This window comes from Heptranchias perlo, chromosome 21 (assembly GCF_035084215.1).
Source record: "Heptranchias perlo isolate sHepPer1 chromosome 21, sHepPer1.hap1, whole genome shotgun sequence".
Classification (NCBI taxonomy): domain Eukaryota; kingdom Metazoa; phylum Chordata; class Chondrichthyes; order Hexanchiformes; family Hexanchidae; genus Heptranchias; species Heptranchias perlo.
Genome location: NC_090345.1, coordinates 6,166,281 through 6,193,665, shown reverse-complemented (window position 1 = coordinate 6,193,665; position 27,385 = coordinate 6,166,281). Strand labels below are relative to the sequence as shown.

The following is a 27,385-nucleotide window of genomic DNA, read 5'->3' as shown; positions in this document are numbered from 1 at the left end:
TGGAATCTCACAATCCGGGGCCTCTGAGTCAGAAGGCTGTGGGTTTAAGCCCCACTCTAGAGACCTCAGCACGATATTTATGCTGACACTCCCAGTGCAATACTGAAGGAGTGCTGCACTGTCGGAGGTGCAGCCTTTCAGATGAGATGTTAAATCGAGGCCCTATCTGCCCTGTCAGTCGGACTTAAAAGATCCCATGACACTATTGCGATAAAGAGCAGGGGAGTTCTTCCCGGTGATCCGGCCGATATTTATCCCTCAACCAATATCAAGAAAACAGATTATCTGGTCATTTATCTCACTGCTGTTTGTGGGATCTGGTAGTGCACAAATTGGCTGCCATGTTTCCTACATCACAACTGTGACTACACTTCAAAGGTACTTCAATGGCCGTAAAGTGCTTAGGGACGTCCTGAGGTCGTGAAAGGTGCAATATAAATTCAAGTCTTTCTATAGTTATGAGGAGAGACTTGAGATACTGGGATTATTTTCACTGGAACATAGCAGGCTAAGAAGAGATTTAATAGAAGTTTTTAAAATTAGTTTTTTTAAATTTATACAGGGGATGTGGGCGTCACTGGCGAGGCTGGCATTTATTGCCCATCCCTAATTGCCCTTGAAAAGGTGGTGGTGAGCCGCCTTCTTGAACCGCTGCAGTCCGTGAGGTGAAGGTTCTCCCACAGTGCTGTTAGGAAGGGAGGTCCAGGATTTTGACCCAGCGACGATGAAGGAACGGCGATATATTTCCAAGTCGGGATGGTGTGTGACTCGGAGGGGAACGTGCAGGTGGTGTTGTTCCCACTTGCCTGCTGCCCTTGTCCTTCTAGGTGGTAGAGGTCGCGGGTTTGGGAGGTGCTGTCGAAGAAGCCTTGGCGAGTTGCTGCAGTGCATCCTGTGGATGGTACACACTGCAGCCACAGTGCGCCGGTGGTGAAGGGAGTGAATGTTTAGGGTGGTGGATGGGGTGCCAATCAAGCGGGCTGCTTTATCTTGGATGGTGTCGAGCTTCTTGAGTGTTGTTGGAGCTGCACTCATCCAGGCAAGTGGAGAGTATTCCATCACACTCCTGACTTGTGCCTTGTAGATGGTGGAAAGGCTTTGGGGAGTCAGGAGGTGAGTCAGTGATGATAGAGTGAGTAGAAGGAGACTGTGTGAGAAAAATTGGTTTAGCGCCGGAAACCAGCACAAAGTGGGCGGCAGGTCTGGAGCGCTGAGACTCCGGCCCGAGGCTCGCTGAACGTTAGGCCTCGGGCCTCATTTCTATAAATCCGGCGAGCTGCAGACACCAGTCAGCCGCTTGGAACATCCAGCCAGCATCGGCACGCTGGTAAGTCCTGGGAGGGAGGGAGGGGAGGGGAGGGGCGGGAGGTGAACCGGGGTGGGAGGGTGGAGCCCTGGGTTGGCAGCGAGGCACAGTACTGTCATGGAGCCGGGTTTTGGGGGTGGGGGGGAGGGGGAGCACTCCTGGCTCCACTTAAAGGGAACTTACCTTTTTCGTTGGCAACCTCCACCGGTCCCTTTAAGGACCGCAGGTTAGGCCGCTGTAGGTCCGGAAGAGCCGCATTGCTCCACCCAGTTTATGCCAAATTTGGGAGAGGGGTCCTGAAACAGGCATTAGGACCCCGATTTGCACATTGAAGACACCCAATGCCTGTTTCAGGCGGACGCCCTGGACACTTGGAAGTCGCTGGCTTCCAATTTGGCAGTCAACGAAATTCGAGGGGAGATCAGGCGCGAGAGATCATACCTGGCATTTGGTTCCCCCCCCAACCCTAATTTTTCGCCCAAAAAAAAAGGCACGGCAGGGACCAACTTCTCCTATTTCTTCTGGTTGGGTGATGAGGGTGGTCATCGGTTTAAAATTGTCATTAAGAGAATGAGGAGGGAGGTTAGGAGAAATGTCTTCACACAGCGGATTGTTGGAAGGGTTTGCCACAGGGAGTAATGGAGGCAGAAGCTCTTTTCATCTTTGAAGGAATGAGTGGACAGACATTCGAAGCAGAGCAAGGTCCAGGGCTATGGGAAGAGAATGGAGTGGAGAGATTGGTGTTCCATTGCTCTAGAAAAGAGCAATGGAACACCAATCATCTAAGTGCGGAACCACAAGAGATGGGTGAGATCCTGAATGAATATTTCACATCGGTATTTACGGTTGAGAAAGGCATGGATGTTAGGGAACTTGGGGAAATAAATGGTGATGTCTTGAGGAGTGTACATATTACAGAGAGGGAGGTGCTGGAAGTCTTAACGCGCATCAAGGTAGATAAATCTCCGGGACCTGATGAAATGTATCCCAGGACGTTATGGGAGGTTAGGGAGGAAATTGCGGGTCCCCTAGCAGAGATATTTGAATCATCCACCGCTACAGGTGAGGTGCCTGAAGATTGGAGGGTAGCAAATGTTGTGCCTTTGTTTAAGAAGGGCGGCAGGGAAAAGCCTGGGAACTACAGACCAGTGAGCCTGACATCTGTAGTGGGTAAGTTGTTAGTGGGTATTCTGAGGGACAGGATCTACAGGCATTTGGAGAGGCAGGGACTAATTAGGAACAGTCAGCATGGTTTTGTGAGAGGAAAATCATGTCTCACGAATTTGATTGAGTTTTTTGAAGGGGTAACCAAGAAGATAGATGAGGGCTGTGCAGTAGACGTGGTCTACATGGACTTCAGCAAAGCATTTGACAAGGTACCGCATGGTAGGTTGTTACATAAGGTTAAATCTCATGGGATCCAAGGTGAGGTAGCCAATTGGATACAAAATTGGCTTGACGACAGAAGACAGAGGGTGGTTGTCGAGGGTTGTTTTTCAAACTGGATGCCTGTGTCCAGCGGTGTGCCTCAGGGATCGGTGCTGGGTCCGCTGTTATTTGTTATTTATATTAATGATTTGGATGAGAATTTAGGAGGCATGGTTAGTAAGTTTGCAGATGACACCAAGATTGGTGGCATTGTGGACAGTGAAGAAGGTTATCTAGGATTGCAACGGGATCTTGATAAATTGGGCCAGTGGGCCGATGAATGGCAGATGGAGTTTAATTTAGATAAATGTGAGGTGATGCATTTTGGTAGATCGAATCGGGCCAGGACCTACTCCGTTAATGGTAGGGCGTTGGGGAGAGTTATAGAACAAAGAGATCTAGGAGTACAGATTCATAGCTCCTTGAAAGTGGAGTCACAGGTGGATAGGGTGGTGAAGAAGGCATTCAGCATGCTTGGTTTCATTGGTCAGAACATTGAATGCAGGAGTTGGGATGTCTTGTTGAAGTTGTACAGGGCATTGGTGAGGCCACACTTGGAGTACTGTGTACAGTTCTGGTCACCCTATTATAGAAAGGATATTATTAAACTAGAAAGAGTGCAGAAAAGATTTACTAGGATGCTACCGGGACTTGATGGTTTGACTTACAGGGAGAGGTTAGACAGACTGGGACTTTATTCCCTGGAGAGTAGGAGGTTAAGGGGTGATCTTATAGAAGTCTATAAAATAATGAGGGGCATAGATAAGGTCGATAGTCAAAATCTTTTCCCAAAGGTAGGGGAGTCTATAACGAGGGGGCACAGATTTAAGGTGAGAGGGGAGAGATACAAAAGGATCCAGAGGGGCAATTTTTTCACTCAAAGGGTGGTGAGTGTCTGGAACGAGCTGCCAGAGGCAGTAGTAGAGGCGGGTACAATTTTGTCTTTTAAAAAGCATTTGGACAGTTACATGGGGAAGATGGGTATCGAGGGATATGGGCCAAGTGCAGGCAATTGGGACTAGCTTAGTGGTATAAACTGGGCGACATGGACATGTTGGGCCGAAGGGCCTGTTTCCATGTTGTAACTTCTATGATTCTATGATAAGAGCCAGCACTGATACGGTGGGCCGAATGGCCTCCACTTGTGCTGTAACCTTCTATAGTTCTATAGGATCCTCTTTTAAGGGAGGAGTCTCACCATCAGGATACAATATTTAAGGAGCAACTCTCGTTATCATAGTTTCGATATTTCAGGCAGGAGACTCAAGTATCAAGTTCTTTTTTTAAGAGTCATCCAGGCCTCGTTGATAAAGGACTTCTCACAATTAAACTTCCTTTTACCAATTTCACAAAAATAATCAAGGAAACTGAAATGTTCTTGGCAACTAACTTGAGGTACTCCACTTGTCTATGTTCACTGCCATCCCTTCACTCCACCACACGGTGTGCCATTGATCTAACGCCATGTGAGGGGTTTGACATGTTTGCTTTGACTTCCTACTGCTGGAGCTTATTCCTTCAATTCTCCCACCCTTATCTCCCCTCTTCTCCTGAAGCTGATGACTCCTTGTTTGGGGCACAATCCATCACACGCCAAGGGTCTCATGACTATGCTCATGGCCATTTGACGATGGGGAAATTGGAATGCAGAGTCCAACCTTGTCCACACCAAAGACTTCTTCACATGTCCACGTCTCAGCAAAGGTCATCAGTTGGCAATTGGGAACGGGACACTGAATGATCATCATATTTAGTTCGAGGATGTTAAGGCCAACTGTGAATGCTCTTCCCACTGCCGGCCTGAGATCAACTAAGTCAACAGAGACCAGGAATTGAATCTGGAGCCTTTCTGGCGTCCAATCTTCAGTTCCACACTGGGAGATACATTTACCACAAAGCCCTCTTGGCTGGCTTTTTGTGTGGTATTCCCTTGTGTCTTTGGAAGAAGGTGGTTGTTGATTGTTAAATAAGATATATATTTGAAAATGGAGTCAAATCCTTTTTTGCCAAGAAATGTTATGCTTACATCAGGATTTTCATAAGCAAGGGAGCAAAACAGCCAGTTTGGAGATCTTTGTACCACAGGCTATTTAATTGTTCATTCAGCAACTGAACAATGAACAGAACATATTTTATATAAATTTGATTAATCCTCTGCAGTTTCCCACTGTGTCCAGGCACAATTTGACACTGGTGGGTTGACTTTATTTAATATTGCTGAACATTAAAAAACAGTTAATTGGAGAATGTTTTATGCATAAGTCAGTATAATTTCTTAAAATGCTCCGTGTTACTTCATGAAACCTGTAAAATGGGAGTGAATGGAAGGCAGTTTGATCCATTGGAGTTCCATGCAATAGGAATGAATTGGTCTATTGGAATTCTGTGCGATGGGAGCGAATGGGAAGGGGCTGGGTTTGAAACAGTTGAATCTACAAAGTGAGAGTGAATGGGAAGGCGTTTGCTCCATTGGAATTCTGCACCATGGAAGGGAATTTGGGAAGGGGTTTAGTCCATTGGAACTGCATGATGCATGGGAATTTGATAGAGTAAATAGGGAGAAATTGTTTCCACTGGCAGGAGGGTCGGTAACCAGAGGACACAGATTTAAGATAATTGGCAAAAGAACCAGAGGGGAGGATGAGGAGAATTTCTTTTCGCAGCGAGATGTTGTGATCCAGAATGCACTGTCGGAAAGGGCAGTGGAAGCAGATTCAATAGTAACTTTCAAAAAGGGAATTGGATAAATACTTGAAAAGGAAAGATTTGCAGAGGGGAAAGAGCGGGGTGGGGGTGTGGGGGTTACGGGGAGTGGGACTAATTGGATAGCACTTTCAAAGAGGCACGATGGACCGAATGGCCTCCTTCTGTGCTGTCTGAATCTATGATTCTATGACTTTGGGAAGGGGTTTGGTCCATTGGAATTCTGAATGGTGGATGTGAATGGGAAAAGAGGGCGGTTTATTTGCTGTTTATACAAAATTGGGAAATTAGTCCATTAAAACCAGGCATGCAAAATTTGACTACAGAATGGCTGTGTGGATTTGCAGGGTGTCGGTAAGCCTGGAAGACAGACTTTTAAACTAATTTACAGGTATTGTGTGTGGCAGATGTGCATCATTAGATTTCCTGGCCTGTGCGTAGACATCTTGTAAAAAGCTCCCTAAGTATTCAACATCTTAAGAGTCCTGGACCATTCATTTGATGAGATGACATTAGTAGGCGAGCAATCAATCACATTAAGGACAGGACACTGCACTCATTTGAGAAATAGCCGGCTGCTGAGACAGTAGGCACGGTATCCTGGAAGGATGAGATCAAATGGGCTGAAGCAGCTTCTTTCATGTGAACCCAGCCTGTGATAATATGCTTTATCTCCGCAAAATTTTCACCTCATCTTCTAAAGGCAGTGGCCCTCACTATAGCCTCATGGTCCCCAAAGAGATCCCCGCTCCATCTCAGCTGTGGCTATTCTTCATGCGTGAGGCTAGATAGTGAGTGTTGGATGAACTATTCGACTGTTATGGGCATCACAACTGAGCCTGCCCTCATAAACATTATTTTCATTAAAAATAACAACATGTAACTGCTTTAATTGTGTCTGCCCTTTCACCTATACTTATTTCCCTATTCGCTCTGACTTATTTTTATTCTTTAATTTTATATTTTTCTATCTCATCAAACCTATCCTTAGAATATATTTTCCACTGTTTGCTATTTATAATGATCTTTCGATGAGTTGAAAGTTCTTCTGCTTTTGTGCTCATGTTTACTTTTTCACTAAAATTAATATTGATCCCCAAAGTTTTCAAAACCTTTTGTTCCAAAATTGCCACTTTTTTCCATTTTTGGGGGCTGCCATTGACTGAAACCAGGGGTCTTTCTCGCCAGTTAAAAGTCCAGATGTTGAAGAGCAACCGAGAGGCACCAAAGCCGCAACCTGATCGATGTTTGGAGGAGTTCTACTGTTCAAAAGGCTGCTGAACAAATGCACTCAGGAGTGAGCGCACAGCCCATAACGTCCCACGCAAGTAGGGTCTTCCGTGGTGTTAAAAGGGTTAAAAGACAAAAGATTTAGATCTGAAGATTAGAGGCATTGTAGGGAGTGCAAAAAAAAATTCACAAGGACGATACCAGAACTGAGAGGATATCCTTATCAGGAAAGGCTGAACAGGCTGGGGCTCTTTTCTCTAGAAAAGGGAAGGCTGAGGGGCGACCTGATAGAGGTCTTTAAGATAATGATAGGGTTTGACAGTGTCGAAAATGTTTCCACTTGTGGGGGAGTCCAAAACTAGAGATCATAAATATAAAATAGTCGCTAATAAATCCAATAGGGAATTGAGGAGAAACTTCTTTACCCAGAGAGTGGTGAGAATGTGGAACTCACTACCACAAGGAGTAGTTGAGGAGAATAGCATAGATACATTTAAGGGGAAGCTAGATAAACACATGAGGGAGAAAGGAATAGAAGGATATGCTGATAGGGTGAGATGAAGTAGGGAGGGAGGAGGCTCGTGTGGAGCGTAAACGCCGGCATAGACCATTTGGGCCGAATGGCCTGTTTCTCTGCTGTAGTTTCGATGTAACTCGATGTCACTTGTTGTTTTCGTACCTTCACACTCTTCCGTTTTGGGAACAGTGTGAAGTAGTGGAAGGATTCACAGGCTGATTAACAGTCTGACAGGCCGCGATGTGAACGCTCCTTCCACGGCTGTAACCATCTATGTACCAGAGGATAGGTGGTTGGTCCTAAACAGCAGGAGGGTTTTATGGGCTCCCACAACCCATACGATGAGGGGGGGCACCCATACCCACCGGACGCGAGAATCCCGATGGATGTCAACCCAGAATTCGGAGCCAGAGCCCCAGTCTCCGCTCGCCGTGACTGTCTGGAGCTCCGGTCTCCGCTCCCCGGGACTGTCTGGAGCTCCGGTCTCCACTCCCCGGGACTGTCTGGAGCTCCGGTCTCCGCTCGCCAGGACTGTCTGGAGCTCCGGTCTCCGCTCGCCGTGACTGTCTGGAGCTCCGGTCTCCGCTCGCCGTGACTGTCTGGAGCTCCGGTCTCCGCTCCCCGGGACTGTCTGGAGCTCCGGTCTCCGCTCCCTGGGTCTGTCTGGAGCTCCGGTCTCCGCTCCCCGGGACTGTCTGGAGCTCCGGTCTCTGCTCCCCGGGACTGTCTGGAGCTCCGGTCTCTGCTCCCCGGGACTGTCTGGAGCTCCGGTCTCCGCTCGCCAGGACTGTCTGGAGCTCTAGTCTCTGCTCTCTGGGACTGTCTGGAGCTCCAGTCTCCACTCGCCGGGACTATCTGGAGCTCCAGTCTCCGCTCCCCGGGACTGTCTGGAGCTCCGGACTCCGCTCACCGGGACTGTCTGGAGCTCCAGTCTCCACTCCCCAGGACTGTCTGGAGCTCCGGTCTCCGCTCGCCAGGACTGTCTGGAGCTCCGGTCTCCATTCGCCGGGACTGTCTGGAGCTCCGGTCTCTGCTCGCCGGGACTATCTGGAGCTCTGGTCTCTGCTCACCGGGACTGTCTGGAGCTCTAGTCTCTGCTCTCTGGGACTGTCTGGGGCTCCAGTCTCCACTCGCCGGGACTGTCTGGGGCTCCAGTCTCCACTCGCCGTGACTGTCTGGAGCTCCGGCCTCCATTCGCCGGGACTGTCTGGAGCTCTGGTCTCCGCTCCCCGGGATAGTCTGGAGCTCCAGTCACCACTCCCCGGGACTGTCTGGAGCTCCAGTCTCCATTCACCGGGACTGTCTGGAGCTCCAGTCTCCACTTGCCGGGACTGTCTGGAGCTCCAGTCTCCGCTCGCCGGGACTGTCTGGAGTAGGGTCTAGCGATGTGAAGGTAGATTATCTGGATTCATGCTCCCAGAGCAAAGCTTTATGCTCGAGAAGAGCAAATTCAGGGGTGGAGGTCAAAGGGCAGCAGGGGACTATTCTGTTGGTGGAAACCTCACACCAGGAGCATAAATTCATAAAATTTACCCGACACTCAAAGAGATCGAGAGAGAGAATGCGAAAAGGAAAGAGAACGAGAGAAAAGAAAAGGAGAAAGAAGAGATCCTTAGGACGAATGGAGAAAGTTCTCATAGGAACACAGGAACAGGAGGAGGCCATTCAGTCCCTCGAGCCTGTCCCACCATTCAACTAGATCAGGGCTGATCTGTATCTTATCTCTCTGGTTCCATAACCCTTAATACCCTTGCCTAACAAAAATCTATCAATCTCAGTTTTGAAATTTTCAATTGACCCCCCCCCCAGCCTCGACAGCTTTTTGGGGGGAGAGAGTTCCAGATTTCCACTCCCCTTTGTGTGAAGAAGTGCTTCCTGACATCACCCCTGAACGGCCTGGCTCTAATTTTAAGGTTCTGCCCCCTTGTTCCCCCAACGGAGGAAATAGTTTCTCTCTACCTACCCCATCAAACTCCTTCCCGGTGTCCTGGCACACACCCAGCCTGCCTGCAAATTGCGTTCGATACTCCCGAGCTGATGGAGAGACAGTTGCCGTGACTCCCTGGCCAACGAGCTGAAGGAAAGTTTTACGGGCTGTAAAGTTTCCTTTCACGCTGGTGCTTGTGGAGCTTGTCACAGCACCGGGGGAACGAGCCAGAGAATAAAAAGAACTATCCCCCCACTGCTTCTGTATGTGAGGGCACCATGCTTAAAAACGACCCGGCTGCCGGGAACAGGCAAGGTGGTTGCATTATTGCGCTGTTCCGTGATTCATTAAGGAAAAAGACAGTCTCCAAGACAGATGCAATGATGTACTCGTGGGGATCGAGATGTAAAATAAAACTATACGGTACAGTCCTAATTATTTTTGCCCCCTCTGCGTGACAGTCATGTCAGTGATATTTAGGAAGAAAAGAATTGCACCTCTCACGACTTCAGAACCCCCCCAACGCGCTTTACAGCCAATTAAATACTTTTTTGACGTGTAGTCACTGTTGCAGTGTTGGGAAACGTGGCTGCCAATTTGCGCACAGCAAGATCCCACAAACTCTTAGTGCGGGGCTCAGATCCGTAATCTTTTGAGCTTAATGCAAGCTGACTCTCTGGTGCCTGTGGAACAGTGTCTCAGCAAGAGTCACCACTTTCAAGGGAAAACAGGAGAAGATGCCAGTGTAGGTGTCAGCTGTGGCTCAGTGGGTAGCACTCCCATCGTCTGAGTCAGAGGGCTGTGGGTTCACGTCCCACTCCAAAGACATTTTGAGCCTAAAATCTTGGTTCACACTCCGGTTCGGTACTGAGGGAGTGCTGCACTGTCGGGTGGTGGATGTAGAAGACCCCATGACACTATTCCAAAGAGGAGCAGGGGAGTTCTCCCAGCTGTCCTGGGCCATTATTTATCCCTGAACCAACTTCACTAAAAAAACAAATTAACTGCTCATTTATCACATTGCTGTTTGTGGGATCTTGCTGTGCACAAATTGGTTGCTGCCTTTCCTACATTACAACAGCGACTACACTTCATTGGCTGTAAAGCGCTTTGGAACGTCCTGAGGTTTTGAAAGGCGCTATATAAATGCAAGTTCTTTCTTTTGTTTTTATTTTGAATGCGTTTACAATTTCAGGTGGAGGTAAACCACAGTTTAAAAGTACTTCATGGGCTGTAAAGCGCTTAGGGGCTTCCCGAGGTTGTGAAAGGCGCTATAGAAATGCAAGTCTTTTTTTCTTTCAATTTCACCCATACCACAGCAACCCTTGCCCAGTATGTTCTTCTTACATTGTTAATGAAAGGGACATCATTGAATAATTGGAGCAGGATTATAGGGCAGCCTCGCCATATTGAATGAGAGACATTACCAAGTCAAGCACAATTTTCAGACTCTTTCAATGAGTCCAAGGAAATGTTCCTGGCACTTTACTCATCGGGGTGGAATCACGATTGGAGCATTGGGATCGTTTTAATAGGAGTGCAACAGATTAAATCAGCCTGATATCAACCAGCTATGAAGTAGGAACATAGACCATAGGAGTTTACAACCCAGAAGGAGGTTGTTTCACTCGTTGTGTCTGTGACGGCTCTTTGTTAGAACTGCCCTGCACTCTCCCCATTCCCTTAAGTCTTCCTCTGCTTCAGATATTTACCCAGTTTTCCCTCATAAGATGCAATGGTCTCTGCCTCCATCATTCCCTGTGGCAAAGAATTCCTCGCTCCAGCATCTCTCTGCATAAAGCGATTTCTCCTAGCCTCTCTCCTCACTCCTTTAATGGAAATGTTAAATTGATGATCCCTCATCACTGACTCCAAACCAGAAAAAATAGACTTTCCCTATTCAGTCTATTAAAACCCTTCAACATTTTACAAACCTCTATTAATTCTCTTGTTAGCCTTCCCTGTCCCAACAGAAATAGTCCCAGTATCTCACGTCTCTCCTCATAACTATAGTTTCCCAGGGATGGTATCATCCTGGTGAATCTATGCTGTATGTTCTCTACAACTTCATTATGCTTTCTATAATAGCGCACCCAAACCTACATGCAGTACTCTAACTGTGGCTTAACCACTGCCTTGTACGACTACTTTCAATCTTTCAGATGAGACGTTAAGCCGAGGTCCTGTCTGCCCTCTCAGGTGGACGTAAAAGATCCCATGGCACTATTTTGAAGAAGAGCAGGGGAGTTCTCCCCGGTGTCCTGGGCCAATATTTATCCATCAACCAACACCTAAAACAGATTATCGGGTCATTATCTCATTGCTGTTTGTGGGATCTTGCTGTGCACAAATTGGCTGCTTGTTTCCTGCATTACAACAGTGACTACACTTCAAGAGTACTTCAGTGGCTGTAAAGCACGTTGGGACATCCTGAGGTTGCGAAAGGAGCCAAAGAAACACAAGTTCTTTCTTTCTTTCTTCTTATAATATAGGCCCCTATTTATAAAATCCCAAGTTACTGAAAATCAATCTATTCTGACTGGAACAGAGAAGGCCAAGTGAGAAACGTGATGCAAATGTTTTTGAAATCACTCTCAATCCATTCCCAATCGTTGTAAATTGAGATACCCAGACGAAGGGCCAAAGATAGTACAGATCTGAGCACATAGTCCAGGCCAACGCTCTGGTGCAGTGCTGAGGGAGTCCTGCATTGTAACAGGCGCTGCACCTTTGGGTGAGATGTTAAGCCAAGGCCCTGTCAGCCTGCCCATGGGGGAGTCCTCCTGGTGTCCTGACCAACATTCCTCCCTCAGGCAACACCATCCAAAAAAACATCTTATTTTTGTTTGTGGGATCTTGCTGTGCGCAAAAGGACTGCTGAATTTGCCTACATAATTAGAGACACCTCAAACTAATGAATTGCACCTGATGCACTTTGAGATGTTTCTGCGAGCTATGATAAGATGCCCTATAAATGCAAGCCTTTCTTTTTAGTGATTAAGAGATGCCCAGCTTGGGGTGTTAAAGCCTTCAATTATAAGGCTGTTAAAATAAAACAGACAAGAAGACTTGCAGTGGTGAGAAGCTGGGGGCTAAAGGTGAGAGCAGGATAAGATGACAAACTTTCTCATGTATTTTCTCCAACGGTGTGAGAGGGGTAATGGAATTGTTTTTGACAGAAAGGAATTGGAAAAGAGTGTTACATTGAAATGTTGGGTTTCTAAAGCAATGAATTGTTAATTGCCCTCAATCTTTGGGGACACAAATTGAATGCTTAGCTCATTTGCATTTTACCCACTTTTGATCTCAGTGCTTTTTTTTAATAAATGTGTGACTGCACTTTGCTTTAGAAACCCAACATTTTAATGTAACACTCTTTTCCAAATCCTTTCTGTCAAAGTGCAAGGTTCCAAAATATGACGTGGCCATTGCCGGCAATCCCAGTGCCGTCCAGATATTTATCTACATTTTTATTTTCCTATTCTACAGTGATCTGAGAATACCCTGAGCACTTTCATTACCTCCCTCGTATTGTTGGAGAAAATGCATGACAAAACTTGTCATCTCATCCTGCTCTCACCTCTAGCCTCCAGCTACTGCAATTCTTCTTGTCTGTTTTTATTTTAACAACCTTTCCTGTCTTGTTTCCCTTAAGCTTCAAACAAGCCATCCTGCACACCCTTTCCCTCCTCTGCCTCCTCAGTGATTTGCCATCAGAATTCATTGCACCGTCTCCTATTCTGACTCCGTGCCCCCCTCGGTCTTCCCTTCTTCCTACGATCAAAGGCTTGAAAACCCCAAGCTGGGCATCACTTATCATTGCTTCTTGATTTATCTACTCTCTCGTACTCTTTTCAACCTTGTCCTGCAGTCCTCAACTCTTTAGCCAGGCTTCTCTAAGTAAGACAAGACACACAAGCAAACCCGAGAGAGCCAGTTGTGAACTCTTGTCGCTGCTTCCTTTATCTCAGTGGGTAGCACTTTTGCTTCTGAGTTATAAAGGTTGTGGGTTCAAGTCCCACTCCAGAAACTTGAGCACAAAATCTAGACTGACACTCCCAGTGCCAGTACTGAGGGAGTGCTGCACTGTTGGAGGTGCCTTTTGGATGAGATGTTAAACCGAGGCCCTGTATGCCTTCTCAGGTGGATGTAAAAGATCCCATGGGACTATTTCAAAGAAGAGCAGAGAAGTTCTCCCTGGCATCCTGGGCCAATATTTATCCTACAAACAACATCCCTAAAACAGATTTTCTGGTCTTTATCACATTGCTGTTTGTGGGATCTTGCTGTGTGTAAATTGGCTGCTGCGCTTCCTACATTCCAACAGTGACTACATTGCAAGAAGTGCTTCATTGGCTGTAAAGCGCTTTGGGACGTCCTGAGAACTTGAAAGGCGCGATAGAAATGCAAGTTCTTTCTTTCGTTTTAAGCCTTAAAGACTAAAACAGTCTCAGGTTTGATTCCTGGCCTGGTTGGGGTTAGTTGATGTCATGGGGTTGGGGGGGGGGTGATAGTGGACTTGGGCTAGGGGAGGGTGGGAAATCAGCTAGGATTCCTGCTCCTGATCACTATCCAGTGACCCTGGTGGTAAATGTATATCTGTGGGGTGTTGGGTGAGGATGAGATCTGTGCTTGGTCTACCAACATTCACTACTTGACCACTTGAGCAAGGTAACTGGGGGCAACCGGGGCCCATGACAACAGATTCCTTGTCAGTATGTATGTGAGAGGCGGGCAGCAGCTGTTTGCATTGAACCATTTTAAATTGCTGTCTCTTTAATTGATTTCAATTAAAGGTTCACAGCTGCCTGTCTCCCAGGAGATATTTCCCCAGTTCAGTATCTACGGGGCCATCCAGAACTCTTCTTATTTTCACAAAACTGCAAGGTGAGGGAGAAGGGGTTAATGCTTCATATACAATGGATGCTTTGAAGTCTGTTAAAAAAAGACCATTAATTTTCTTTTTTCAAAAAAAAATATACCTTACACTGTTGGCAGGTCGATTAAGCAAATAAAAACTTTTTCTACGTTTCTGAAACGGACATCAATAATGGCTGGCCCTTAAACCTTTCTGAAGTGTAGTGTGTTTTTTTTTCTAAATGGAAGGGAGATTTACCATTATTTGCCACACTGGGAGAACATCACTCTAAATTCAAATCTACTTTTATCCCGAAACTAATGAGCAGATGAACTACCCACTGCCCCAGGTTGTCAGTTTAATTTGGAGTTATCACCGCGGTGAAGTACATTAAAAAACACTCACCATGTTTAGACTGAAGTCTACAACAAGGGTGGGTTCACAGGGTCAGATCTATCTTGTGATCCTGTGTGTGTGTTTTGGTGCGGTTGGGTTAGGTTGGGTTGGGTTGGGTGGGGGTGGGGATGGGGTGGGGTGGGGTGGGGATGGGGTAGGGTGGAATGCTGCACCTTCTGAAAACCAAGGCTGTCCCCAGACACGGGTCTGAGATTGGTACCTTTGATGTGAGTTGGGCAAATGTGAGTTATACTGCCAGTTCTCTGGTGTCCTGGGGGGAGGCCTAGACAGTGGGCGAGCTCCCTGCTCTTCAACTGAGCATATAGAGAATCTTACAGCACAGAAAGAGACCATTCGGCCCATCGTGCCTGTGCTGGTGCTTTGAAAGAGCTATCCAATTAGTCCCACTCCCTCCCCATAGCCCTGAAAATTCCTCCTTTTCAAGTATATATCCACCTCCCTTTTGAAAGTTATTATTGAATCTGCTTCCACCGCCTTTTCAGCCAGCGCATTCCAGATCGTAACAAATCTCTGAGTAAAAAAAATTCTCCTCATCTCCCCTTGGATTTTTTGCCAATTATCTTAAATCTGTGTCCTCTGGTTACCGACCCTCCTGCCACTGGAAACAGTTTCTCCCGATCTACTCTATCAAAACCCCTCATAATTTTAAACACCTTTGTTAAATCTCCATTTAACCTTCTCTGCTCTAAGGTGAACAATCCCAGCTTCTCCAGTCTCTCCACATAACTGAAGTCCCTCATCCCTGGTACCAGTCTGGGAAGTCTCTTCTGCACCCTCTCCAAGGCCTTGACATCCTTCCTAAAGTGTGGTGCCCAGAATTGGACACAATACTCTAGCTGGGGCCTAAACGGTGATTTCTAAAGGTTTAGCATAACCTCCTTGCTTTGAACTCTACGCCTCTATTATTAAAGCCTAGGATCCCGTAAGCTTTACATCCACCTGAAGGTACATAGATCATTGAAGTGTCACGAACAGGTGCAGAAAATAATCAAGAAGGCTAATAGAATGCTGGCCTTTATATCGAGAGGACTAGAGTACAAGGGGGCAGAAGTTATGCTGCAGCTATACAAAACCCTGGTTAGACCGCACCTGGAGTACTGTGAGCAGTTCTGGGCACCGCACCTTCGGAAGGACATATTGGCCTTGGAGGGAGTGCAGCGTAGGTTTACTAGAATGATACCTGGACTTCAAGGGCTAAGTTTCGAGGAGAGATTACACAAATTGGGGTTGTATTCTCTGGAGTTTTGAAGGTTAAGGGGTGATCTGATCGAAGTTTATAAGATATTAAGGGGAACGGATAGGGTGGATAGAGAGAAACTATTTCCTCTGGTTGGGGATTTTAGGAGTAGGGGGCACAGTCTAAAAATTAGAGCCAGACCTTTCAGGAGCGAGATTAGAAAACATTTCTACACACAAAAGGTGGTAGAAGTTTGGAACTCTCTTCCGCAAACGGCAATTGATACTAGCTCAATTGCTAAATTTAAATCTGAGATAGATAGCTTTTTGGCAACCAAAGGTATTAAGGGATATGGGCCAAAGGTAAGTATATGGGAGTTAGATCACAGATCAGCCATGATCTTATCAAATGGCGGAGCAGGCACGAGGGGCTGAATGGCCTACTCCTGTTCCTATGTTCCTTCCTATGTTCCTAATACACGTAATAAAATTCCTATGAACCAGCAAGCTCAGTTTGACGTCTCATTCGAAAGACAGCACTTCCGACAACGTAGCGCTCCCTCAGTGCTGCACTGGAAATGCCAGCTGGGATTATTATGGGGGGGGGGGTGAACTTTGTGGGGATTTTCCTGTTCGCCTGCCTTAATGTTGGATGGAAGAGCTGTAGGGTTTCCAGGGCTTCTATCAAAGTTATTGCAGACAAACAGGAGAAACCTCTGAGGAAATTTATCACCACCCCCTCCCCATGTGTTTAAGTTCCAGAGTGGGGCTTGAACCCATGACCTTCTGACTCAGAGATGAGAGTGCTACCCAATGAGTCATTGATTCAGAGAGTGCAGTAAGTTGCATTATTTTCCCAGAGAGTACCTATCAAACGAATATATAGTTGCTGTTCGAATTATTTAATGCAATCATTATTCAGCACTACACGCCTGCAACATAATAAAATTCTGCCTCTGGCTCGCTGGATTCCATTGCACTAGTGGTTGCTAATAAGACTTATATTATTGTCTGGTTGGCTGGTTCATCATGCTAGTGTTCCAATTAGCTGCTTCACTCAATGCAGCGTTTGCTTGTAGGGGTTTAAATGTACAGTTGTATGTGCGACAGAAAAAAAATTGCGCCGTTAATATTTGGGAATCTTCATAGCGTACAGAATTCTTGTGATTGCTCAGCCAGATGTTTGATGCACGAGCAGACCTATTATCATGCTCGAGGGTCTCCAAACCAAACTGCTAAGAATGTCACACAGGTTGAATTTCTGTTTGCATGAAAGAAGAAAAACTTGCATTTCTACAGCGTCTTTCACAACCTCAGGGCATCCCAAAGCGCTTTACAGCCAATGAAGTACTTTTTGAAGTGCAGTCACTGTTGTAATGTAGGAAACATGGCAGCCAATTTTGCACACAGCAAGGTCACATAAACAGCAATGTGATAATGATCAGATAATCTGTTTTTAATGATGTTGGTTGAGGGATAAATATTGGCCAGGACACTAGGGAGAACTCCCCTGCTCTTCTTTGAATAGTGCCTTGGGATCTTTTACGTCCGCCCGAATGGGCAGATGGGGCCTCGGTTTAACGTCTCATCCAAAAGACGGCACCTCCAACAGTGCAGCACTCCCTCAATACTGACACTGGAGTGGTCAGCCTAGATTTTGTGCTCAAGAATCTAGACTGGGACTTAAACCCATAACCTTCTGACTCAGAGGCAAGAGTGTTACCACAGAGCGACGGCCGACACCTAACTGGAGCGTGCACTCGCAGGGAGATACCCCACTTACCTAAACCCAGATCGCATGGCTGCAGGTTGGCAGTGCCAAACCTTAGTGATCCCCGACTGTGCACAAAAGTGCTGCTGGTGTTTAACCAGCTACAACCGTGCAGCTTATCATCACAGAGCATTGGAAACGTCCCAGCAGAGACCACCCTACCGATTAGAGCACAGGCCTAGAGGGTTATCCAGCGGAGACCACCCTTCTGATTAGAGCACAGGCCTAAAGGGTTATCCAGCAGAGACCACCCTTCCGCTTAGAGCACAGGCCTAAAGGGCTATCCAGCGGAGACCTCCCTACCGATTAGAGCAAAAGCCTAAATGGGTTATCTTCAATCTGATGCCCTAATACAATATAAAGTGTGTTTATATTGTCCGTTGAAATAGTTTTAAAAATTCATGTTATTCATGCACTAAATAGGTTTAAAATATCTTCTGTAAAAGATACATATATGGAAACACTTATGTACAAACATATAAAAACAAAACATTCCTTTGTCTGTACATTATTCCCTGCATTTACATGCTTCAAATGCAAGTCAGTTGTTGAGCTACTAATACTTCCCATGGAAGCTTAAACATATATATACAGTTGCGTGGCGATTCATACTCAGGCCTGGGGTTGCCAACCCTCCAGGATTGTCCTGGAGTCACCAAGAATTAAAGATTAATCTCCAGGACATTGCTATGAGCAAAACCCGAGAGAGAAAAATCATAAAGTGATTTTTTTTTTTCATTTTCTTTCATTTATTAGTTATAAAAATATTGGAGACGGGATAAAAAGGCTGTTTGACGGACAGTCAAGAATTATCCAATCAGGTAATTAAGAGTCTGTTTGCTTTCCAATTGGCGTGGGGAGGCGAGGATGGAGGTGTCGGGCGACCAATGGTGGGAGTGTGGGGGCGGGGCGGTTGGAGACAGGAGATCATTGATGAAACCTCCAGGAATACGTCCAACCAGAGTTGGCAACCCTAGTCAGGCCATTCTCTGCACTCTGGTTAGACATCATCTGGAGATACTGCGTTCAGTTCTGACCATCGCACCTCAGGAAGGATATATTGGCCTTGGAGGGGGTGCAGCTCAGATTCACCAGAATGATGCCGGGACTAAAAGGATTAAATTATGAGGACAGGTTGCATAGACTAGGCTTGTATTCCCTTGAGTTTAGAAGATTAAGGGGTGATCTAATTGAGGTGTTTAAGATGATTAAAGGATTTGATAGGGTAGATAGAGAGAAACTATTTCCTCTAGTGGGGGGAGTCCAGAACAAGGGAGCAGAACCTTAAAATTAGAGCTAGGCCGTTCAGGGGTGATGTCAGGAAGCACTTCTTCACACAAAGGGGAGTGGAAATCTGGAACTCTCTCCCCCAGAAAGCTGTTGAGACAGGGGGTCAATTGAAAACTGAGATTGATAGATTTTTGTTGGGTAAGGGGTATTAAGGCATATGGAACCAAGGCATTTAAATGGAGTTAAGGTACAGATCAGCCATGATCTAATTGAATGGCGGAACAGGCTCGAGGGGCTGAACGGCCTCCTGTCCCTATGTTACTATAACCTCTCACCGAATGTTGTCTACTTTCACCCCTGAGTGTGAAAGGGTGCATACATGGTAGAATGGGAGACAGAGGGCTTTAAAGTATGGAGAAAAAATGTCATTTATAAAGGAATTGCAGAATCAAAGATAAGCATTCAGTAAACTTTGCATGAACACTTCCTCCCACTGTGAGATTTGCATGTCTTTGCATATTTAATGCGCCTTGTATATTGATAATTTATCAAATCATTTCCCTCAATGCTGCGTTCACACAAGGGGTGGTGGCGATTTTCCTTAATCCTAATCATACTTCCAGCTGTCATAAATGGATCCGTATTACATTGAATTATATAGAATGTACAGCACAGAAACAGGCCAACTGGTCCATGCCGGTGTTTATGCTCCACACGAGCCTCCTCCCACCCTACTTCATCTCACCCTATCAGCATATCCTTCTATTCCTTTCTCCCTCATATATTTATTTAGCTTCCCATTAAATGCTTCTATGCTTTTTGCCTCAACTACTCCTTGTGCTAGCGAGTTCCACATTCTCAGCACTCTCTGGGTCAAGAAGTTTCTCCTGAATTCCCTGTAGGATTTATTAGTGACTATCTGATATTTTTGGCCGCTAGTTCTGGTCTCCCCCACAAGTGGTAACATCTTCTCTACGTCTACCCTATCAAACCCTTTCATAATCTTAAAAATCTCTATCAGGTCACCCCTCAGTCTTCTCTTTTCCAGAGAATAAAGCCCCAGCCTGTTCAATCTTTCCTGATGGGTATAACCTCTCAGTTCTGCTATCATCCTAGTAAATCTTTTTTGCACCTTCTCCAGTGCCTCTATATCCTTTTTATAATATGGAGACCAGAACTGTTCACAGTGCTCCAAGTGTGGTCTAACCAAGGTTCTATACAAGTTTAACATAATTTCTCTGCTTTTCAAGAAATCAACCCCAGTGTTTGATTTGCCTTTTTTATGGCCTTATTAACCAGCGTCGCTACTTTTATTGTTTGCTCAAACGCTTCTTGACATAAATAGTGTGGAACCCAGCTGTAATGTCTGTCGATTGCACGTATTACCGATGGTGCTTTGCACACTCCACTCCCTGTATTTTACTGGGTCTCAGTGCAACAAAACCAATGATTTGAAAAGACACAGGAGAGGCACTTGGTGCGGGAATTATTCAATCCTATTGTGTGGCAATCCCAATCAGTGTAACCCATTCCTAATTACCCTTGTAGAATTCCTGTTGATCAAACTCCCTCCCATTCACTTGCGTTGAAAGAAAGAACCTGCATTTATATAGCGCCTTTCACAACCTCAGGATGTGCCAAAGCGCTTTACAGCCAATGAAGTACTTTTGAAGTGTAGTCACTGTTGTAATGTAGGAAACCCAGTGGCCAATTTGCGCACAGCAAGATCCCACAAACAGCAATGAGATAAATGACCAGATAATTAGTGGAGTCGGTTGAGGGATAAATATTGGCCAGGACACTGGGGAGAACTCCCCTGCTCTTCTTCGAATAGTGCAGGGTGATCTTTTACGTCCACCTGAGAGGGCAGACAGGGGCCTGGATTTAACATCTCATCCGAAAGACGGCAACTCTTACAGTGCTGCACTCCCTCAGTACTGCACTGGGAGTGTCGGCCTGGATTATGTGGTCAAGTCACTAGAGTAAGACTCGAACCCACGACCAGCCTGACTCAGAGGCGGGAGTGATACCCACTGAGCCAAGGCTGACACCTTTGAAAACCGGAAGAGGCATATAACGTGCGGCCGATCTGATTTCCCCCGTTTTACACTGTCGACAAAAGTTAAAATTACCCCCATTACGTAGCGATCCGATGGAACAGCCTACTACATAGAAAAACAGTGGGTGAAATCTCCTCCCGTTTCTTTCTTGTAGAATCCCCAATTGATCAAGCCTCTTCTCATTTAATCCCATTTTGTAGAATGACCAAACTGTTTCCCATTGACTGCCATTGTATAAAATCTCAATGTAGTCGATTCTGTTCCTACTCGCCTCGATAATCTAGAATCCCAATGAGCCAAACACTTCCCAATTCATTCTCACTATACAGAATCGTAATGGATTAAACACTCCATTATGTAGTACGTGTGACAAAAATAGAACTTTTGTCCTGTTAGGTATGTGAATATCATTTGCATGTCATTTAAAAGTGGCGATAACCCAGTTCTAAAATGGATTTCTATGCCTAGAAATTGGTTGACGTCACCGGCATAAAATGGACGCCTAAGCATCCAATATGGCAGGCAGTGTGCGCATGGACATTTTGCACATGAAATGCACCACCTGCCATATTGATAAATGCTCCAGTATAGGCATCCAGAGCCCGTGCCTGAACTAGGCGTTAGGCCCTTCACATATGCAAATCGAGGGCCTATCACTCCTTTGAAGCCCCCTTCCCGAAATTTGACAGCTCTGAACGCAGCCAGCACTGGGCCTGGGATAACCAGGTCTACTTGTGGTCCTTAAAGGGACCACTAGAGGCCGCCGCCAAAAAAGGTACGTTTTAAAAACAAATGCTTACCTGAATGTGGAGACGGGAGGAGCACTCCTGCTCCTGGCTCTTTCTGGCTTCACAGCAGACTCAAAAAACCATTGCCGGCCCCCACTTGGCCCCCTCCCGATCGTCTCCCCCTCCCGATCGCCTCCCCCTCCTGATTGCCTCCGCCCTCTCGATCGCCCTCCCTGCCTCGGGCATCCAAAGGCAACTCGCCGGCAATATGCCGACAAGGCCCGAGGCCCAATTTCGGGTGTGCCTCGGGTCTCCGGCTTCTGGCACGGGCTCCCGGCATGCCGCCTATTTCAGGCCCAGAAACAGGCGGAAACGACTTTCTACCCCGCAGTCTTTTATTGAAAACCAAAGTGGCTGCTCAGACGCTTCATCAGACTCTCAGCTACAGATATCTCCGAGCTCTGTGGCATCTGTTACTTACATCCCTCCGGTTATAACACAGAAGACTAAAGCATCCTTTCTTATCATTGTCATGTGCTAATACCATCAGGAAAAGAAATGTAAGTGTTACAAGCCATTACTATATTGTTTACTGAGGTGACATTGACTTCTTCAAAGAACTGCATAGATTAACCATCAATACTAATGTATGGGGGGAGGGGTTGTTTACAGCACTGTAAGTAACACCCATGAATTTACCACCGGTGACTGTCTTTCCAGGAGTTTGCCAGAAGGAGCTGGACAACGATGGACTCCTTTAAACAGCTGACACAATTGTACGTGTTAATTACCAGTTGTGCTTTATAGTATCTTGCCCACGTTTTTGCTCCTAAGCATCATTTTACGTGCCAGTGAATCGGAACCATCCTGTAGAAAGTCTTCGAGCGGGGCCAATATTTCCGTCTTCCGAATCGACGGGAGATTTAGTGGACATCTTACTTAGTTTGCCAGTAAGCGAGGCCAGCCAGCAGGGTCCACAGTAAGGCAGCGGCTACGGTAACTCTGTGAAGGAGATAGTAGAAGGCTCCAGCTTCACTTGCAAGAGACCCGGGCCGCTGAATTTCCTCGGACTTCCTGCCGCAGTGCCTAGGTCGGAAGTAGTCATGATGTGGAGATGCCGGTGATGGACTGGGGTTGACAATTGTAAACAATTTTACAACACCAAGTTATAGTCCAGCAATTTTATTTTAAATTCACAAGCTTTCGGAGGCTTCCTCCTTCGTCAGGTGAACGATGTGAAAATTTTCACATCGTTCACCTGACGAAGGAGGAAGCCTCCGAAAGCTTGTGAATTTAAAATAAAATTGCTGGACTATAACTTGGTGTTGTAAAATTGTTTACAATAGGTCGGAAGTGCAGCGCAAAGGCCGTTTCAACGGGGTTTCTGCCGCGCTTCCGACCAAGTTACGGCAGCGCAGCGGCAGAAAGTCCGAGGAAATTCAGGGCCGTGGCCAGTTCACGAGAAAGATGGCCTCGAAGAAAGCCCAAACGGCAGCGCTGAGGTGCTCGGTGCCATCTCTGATTCGTCCCATTACGGACACGCTCAGGCATAAAACATCCCTTGCTCTCGCTGCTCAGGCAGCTGAACAGTGTCAGGCTGGCATTAACTAAAACGAAAAGCTCTGCGTGAAAGATCGATAGCGTGTTGCACTCGAGACATGGTTGCAAGTTGAGTGATTAAATCCAGGCCGACGCTCCCCACTGCAGTACTGAGGGAGTGCTGCGTTGTCGGAGATACCGTCTTTCGGATGAGATGTTAAACCGAGGCCCCGTCTGCCCTCTCAGGTGGACGTAAAACATCCCACGGCAGTATTTCGAAGAAGAGCAGGGCAGTTGTCCCCAATGTCCCGGCCAATATTTATCCCTCAACCAACACCTAAAAATAGATTATCTGGTCGTTATCACATTTGCTGTTTGTGGGATCTTGCTGTGCATAAATTGGCTGCCGAATTTCCCTACCTTCCAACAGTGACTACACTTCAAAAAGTGCTTAATTGGCTGTAAAGCGCTTTGGGACGTGCTGAGGTTGTGAAAGGCTCCACAGACATACAAGTCCTTTCTTTTTTTACTGGTGTTTCCGAGACACGTGCCAGAGCACTCTATGAACACAAGTCTGCTTCAGCAGTCGGCTTGTGTTAGGGGCAGATCCACGGTTTTTTTTTTTGTTTCAGTGAGCAGTTGGTTTTACCACCCTCCTCTCTCTTTTCTTCTCTCTCCCCCAGGACAGCGACGATGGAGAGGTGGACAAAAATAAATGCTGCACCCTCTGTAACATGTTCTTCACCTCGGCAATCGTAGCGCAGTCCCATTACCAGGGGAAAACTCATGCAAAAAGAATGAGGCTGGTGTTGGGTGAAGCGTCTGTCCCTCCCAGGGTAACAGGTAAGCCTCCTTTGGGGCATCTTGGCAGAGGTCATGATGCCAACCGGTTATCAAGGATCATCGCTGTTGGCCATATTTCTACAACTTGTGGTCTGCGCCCTGTGCCCTAACTCGGCACCGTCGCAGACAGGTCTTCACAGTGATTATTAGGTTCCTCTCGGGGTGGGGGGGTGTTTGGGTTGCTCACCTTCCAGGATTGTCCTGGGATATCCGGGAACTAAGCCAGTGTCAGCTGTGGCTCAGTGGGTATCGTGCTCACCTCTGAGTCGCCAAGCTCGTGGGCTCAAGTCCCACTCCGGGGACTTGTGTACGTAATCCAGGCTGGCGCTCCCAGTGCAATACCGAGGGAGTGCTGCACTCTCAGACGTGCCGTCTTTCGGATGAGACGTTAAACCGAGGCCCCGTCTGCTCCCTCGGTTGGATGTAAAAATCCACGGCAGTATTTTGAAGAAGTGGAGGGGAGTCCTCCCCCAGCGTCCTGGCCGATATTTATCCCTCAACAACCGACAACTAAAAATGGATTATCTGGTCGTTATCACATTGCTGTTTGTGGGATCTTGCTGTGCGCAAATTGGCTGCTGCGTTCCCTACATTCCAACTGTGACCACACTTCAAAAAGTACTTAATTGGCTGTAAATTGCTTTGGGACGTCCTGGGGTCATGAAAGGCTCTATAGAAATGGTTCTTTCTATTGATCGCCTGGATGCTGCTGCCAGCAACCTGGGAGAAAAATCATAGGGGCATTAAAAAATAATTGCTTGTTTTCTTTTTTCATTTTCTTTAAACACTTTTGATTATTAAGTTATAAAAATATTGGAGATTGGGGAGAGGAAGGCTGCTCGAAACGGAGGCGGGGGGGGTGGGGGGTGGTTGGAGGCCAGAGGTCATGTGATGAAACCTCGAGGAATATGTCCAACCAGAATTGGCGACTCTAGGTGCGGGGGAATTGGGGCGGGGGGTAGCTCCACGAGTACCTGAGCCTTCTCACACAGCTCGCTGGTAAGACCTTCCTTTGAACGCACTTTGTACTTTTAAGAGTCAGCCCCGCTCAGTGGTAGCACTCTCGCCTCTGAGGCAGGTGGTTAGTGGGTGTTGTAAGCCCCACGCCAAGGGCCTGAGCACACAATCCAGGCTGGAATGACGAGATATTAAACCACAGACCCCGTCTCTCTGTTCTGGTGGATGTAACGGATTCCACGGCAATCTTTCGAAGAAGAGGAGGGAAGTTCCTTCCTCAGTTCTTTCTTCGGGAAAGGTGCCCTATAAATTCACGGTTACCTGTGGGCGGGAAGGATAAGCTCCCAGACTTTTAGCACAGATGTACGTTCTATTTTAATTCTCCTCCAAATGAAGGCCGTACGTTGGGTTCGGTATCTGAAGAGGAATCTGGACTGTTTCCAGTGTAATGAAATCTAACGTGCAGGCGCGGGCGTCTTGAATCTGCGCTAATGTACTGCAGGTTAATTTGATCGAGCACCAATTTAAATTAGTAAGACATCATTCTTAATGATCACAGTGCCGGGGAGACTGACCTTTGGGAAATCAAAACTGGAATCAGTGATGCGACTACTCGCTGATTATTAAAAACGTGTTAATTACAATGTTCCGAAATTACATTACCCGTTTCCGATTAAATGCTTCACATGCATTTGTTGCATATTTTTTAAATTTCTAAACTCGCTGCTTTCTCACTACTTTATATTAGTTGGTGCATTCCCTGCCTTCTGCTTGAAGCTTCTTTGCTTCTTCTGTAATGTTTTTGCCCTGAATTGTCCTCGTGCATTTTTCACCCTGCATCCCTGTAATTCCGTCGCTCAATTGGCCCATTCGTCATATGTGAGCGTGGTCAGTGAGTGCAAGCAGGGAACTTCACCACTATCACATCACATCCGGGACCAATCCTGGCCCCGCCTGACAGTAAAGCACGCATGTAGAATAACATATACTACACAAACGCACACGCACAGACACACACAGACGCACACGCATAGGCACACATAGGCACACACTTAGAAACACACAGTCACACGCGCAAACACACACATGGACACACAGACACACATTTTACTAGATATTGATTAGGAACAGAAACCCTGACTGATTTTTTAGAATCATTCTTCGGGCTGTGGGCGTCGCTGGCGAGGCCGGCATTTATTGCCCATCCCTCGTTGCCCCTTGAGAAGGTGGTGGTGAGCCGCCTTCTTGAACCGCTGCAGTCCGTGTGGTGAAGGTTCTCCCACAGTGCTGTTAGGTAGGGATTCCAGGATTTTGACCCAGTGACGATGAACGAACGGCCGATATATTTCCAAGTCGGGAGGGGGTGTGACTCGTGGATGTGGGGCCCCCACCTTGGGGAATCCTAGCATGGACCCCCGAGGAATGGAACCGGCATAAGCTATGAATCAATGCCCCCTTCCCCCCTCCCCTCACTTTATGAGGAAGCCACTAGGCTGACAGGGAATCTCTGCACAGGCTGGGGGCTGGGGGCTGTGGTTAGTCAAACTGAGCAGATGCCCAGTGCTGCGTAACCCACCTCTTGGCCCCCTCCCAATCCAGCGGGTGCCCACGATACGTCTATAGTGCACGCGCCTTAAATATGAAGATGAGGGAACGTTCCCCCAACCCTACACACTCTCCCGAGGCCATCGGCAGAGGTTCCTGGCTGATGGATTCCGGTACTTATGCCGGGGTCGAAGGGCCTAAAGATTTTCGGGCTCTCTTTCCCACCTGTACGAACATACGAACAATGACGGACAGGAAAAGACCCCCCTGGTCCATCCAGCCTGCCCCACACAATCTGTGATACCTTGTGTATCACGATATGTTCACTTCTCACCCCCACCCGAAATCCATGTGATCTCCTGGGAGAGGCAACAAAAGCAGAGAAAAACCCAGGGCCAATTAGAGGGGAAAAAAAATCTGGGAAATTCCTCTTAGGCGATTGAAACTAGTCCAGGAGATCACTCTGGCCTTGATAATTCTATCGTTACATTACCTCCCTCTTGTATGAGGGGATCTCCGCCCCCAGACAGAAAGAGGTCCAGCTCTCTGTTGAAGGAATTCAGAGAATCGGCCTCCACCGCTCGAGCCGGCGGCCTGTTCCAGAGGTTCACTATTCCCCGGGAAAAGAACCACCTCCTGACATCTGGAACACAATTCATTCCCTGCCTCATCTTACAAACCTCGATCAGCTCGCCCCCCCCCGAGTCTACGCTTCTTTAAAGTGGAGAGTCCCAGTTCTTTTAGCCCGTCTTGATAACTAGGGTGCTTCAAACTGGGAATTAGTCTTGTGGGCCTCCTCTGCACCCTTTCCAAAGCCTCGTTATTACCCACCAAGTGAGGAGACCAAAACTGGACACAATATTCTAATTGAGGCCTGTGTGTCGGTATAACCCAGAGTTCCTTTAGTATTTTGTTAAATCGCTTTGCCACATTGTCTGGAAGTTGTAAGTGATAAGTCTATTAGTCCCACATCCTTTCCTAAGTCTCCGTGCAATAATTGAATTCTATTCTTATATCCCTGTGATAAGCAATTTTACAACCAACGGGTGATACTTTACTTTTATCAGTTGCTAAATGTAATTTGCCAGTTCTCTGCCCAGCTCGGTAACTGATCAAAATCCTTCTGGAAATCTTTTTGCTGCATCCTCTG

General features: G+C 46.8%; 1 protein-coding gene across 1 annotated transcript in view; it reads left to right on the top strand.

Annotated features, from left to right (window-relative positions):
* Window positions 1-27,385, top strand: part of zgc:171482 (zinc finger protein) — a 254,986-nt gene that overhangs the window by 58,327 nt on the left and 169,274 nt on the right. Inside the window, exon 3 of the mRNA XM_068002795.1 lies at window positions 23,574-23,733. Within this exon, the coding sequence (XP_067858896.1) occupies window positions 23,574-23,733 (160 nt within the window). The remainder of the gene's footprint in view (window positions 1-23,573; window positions 23,734-27,385) is intronic.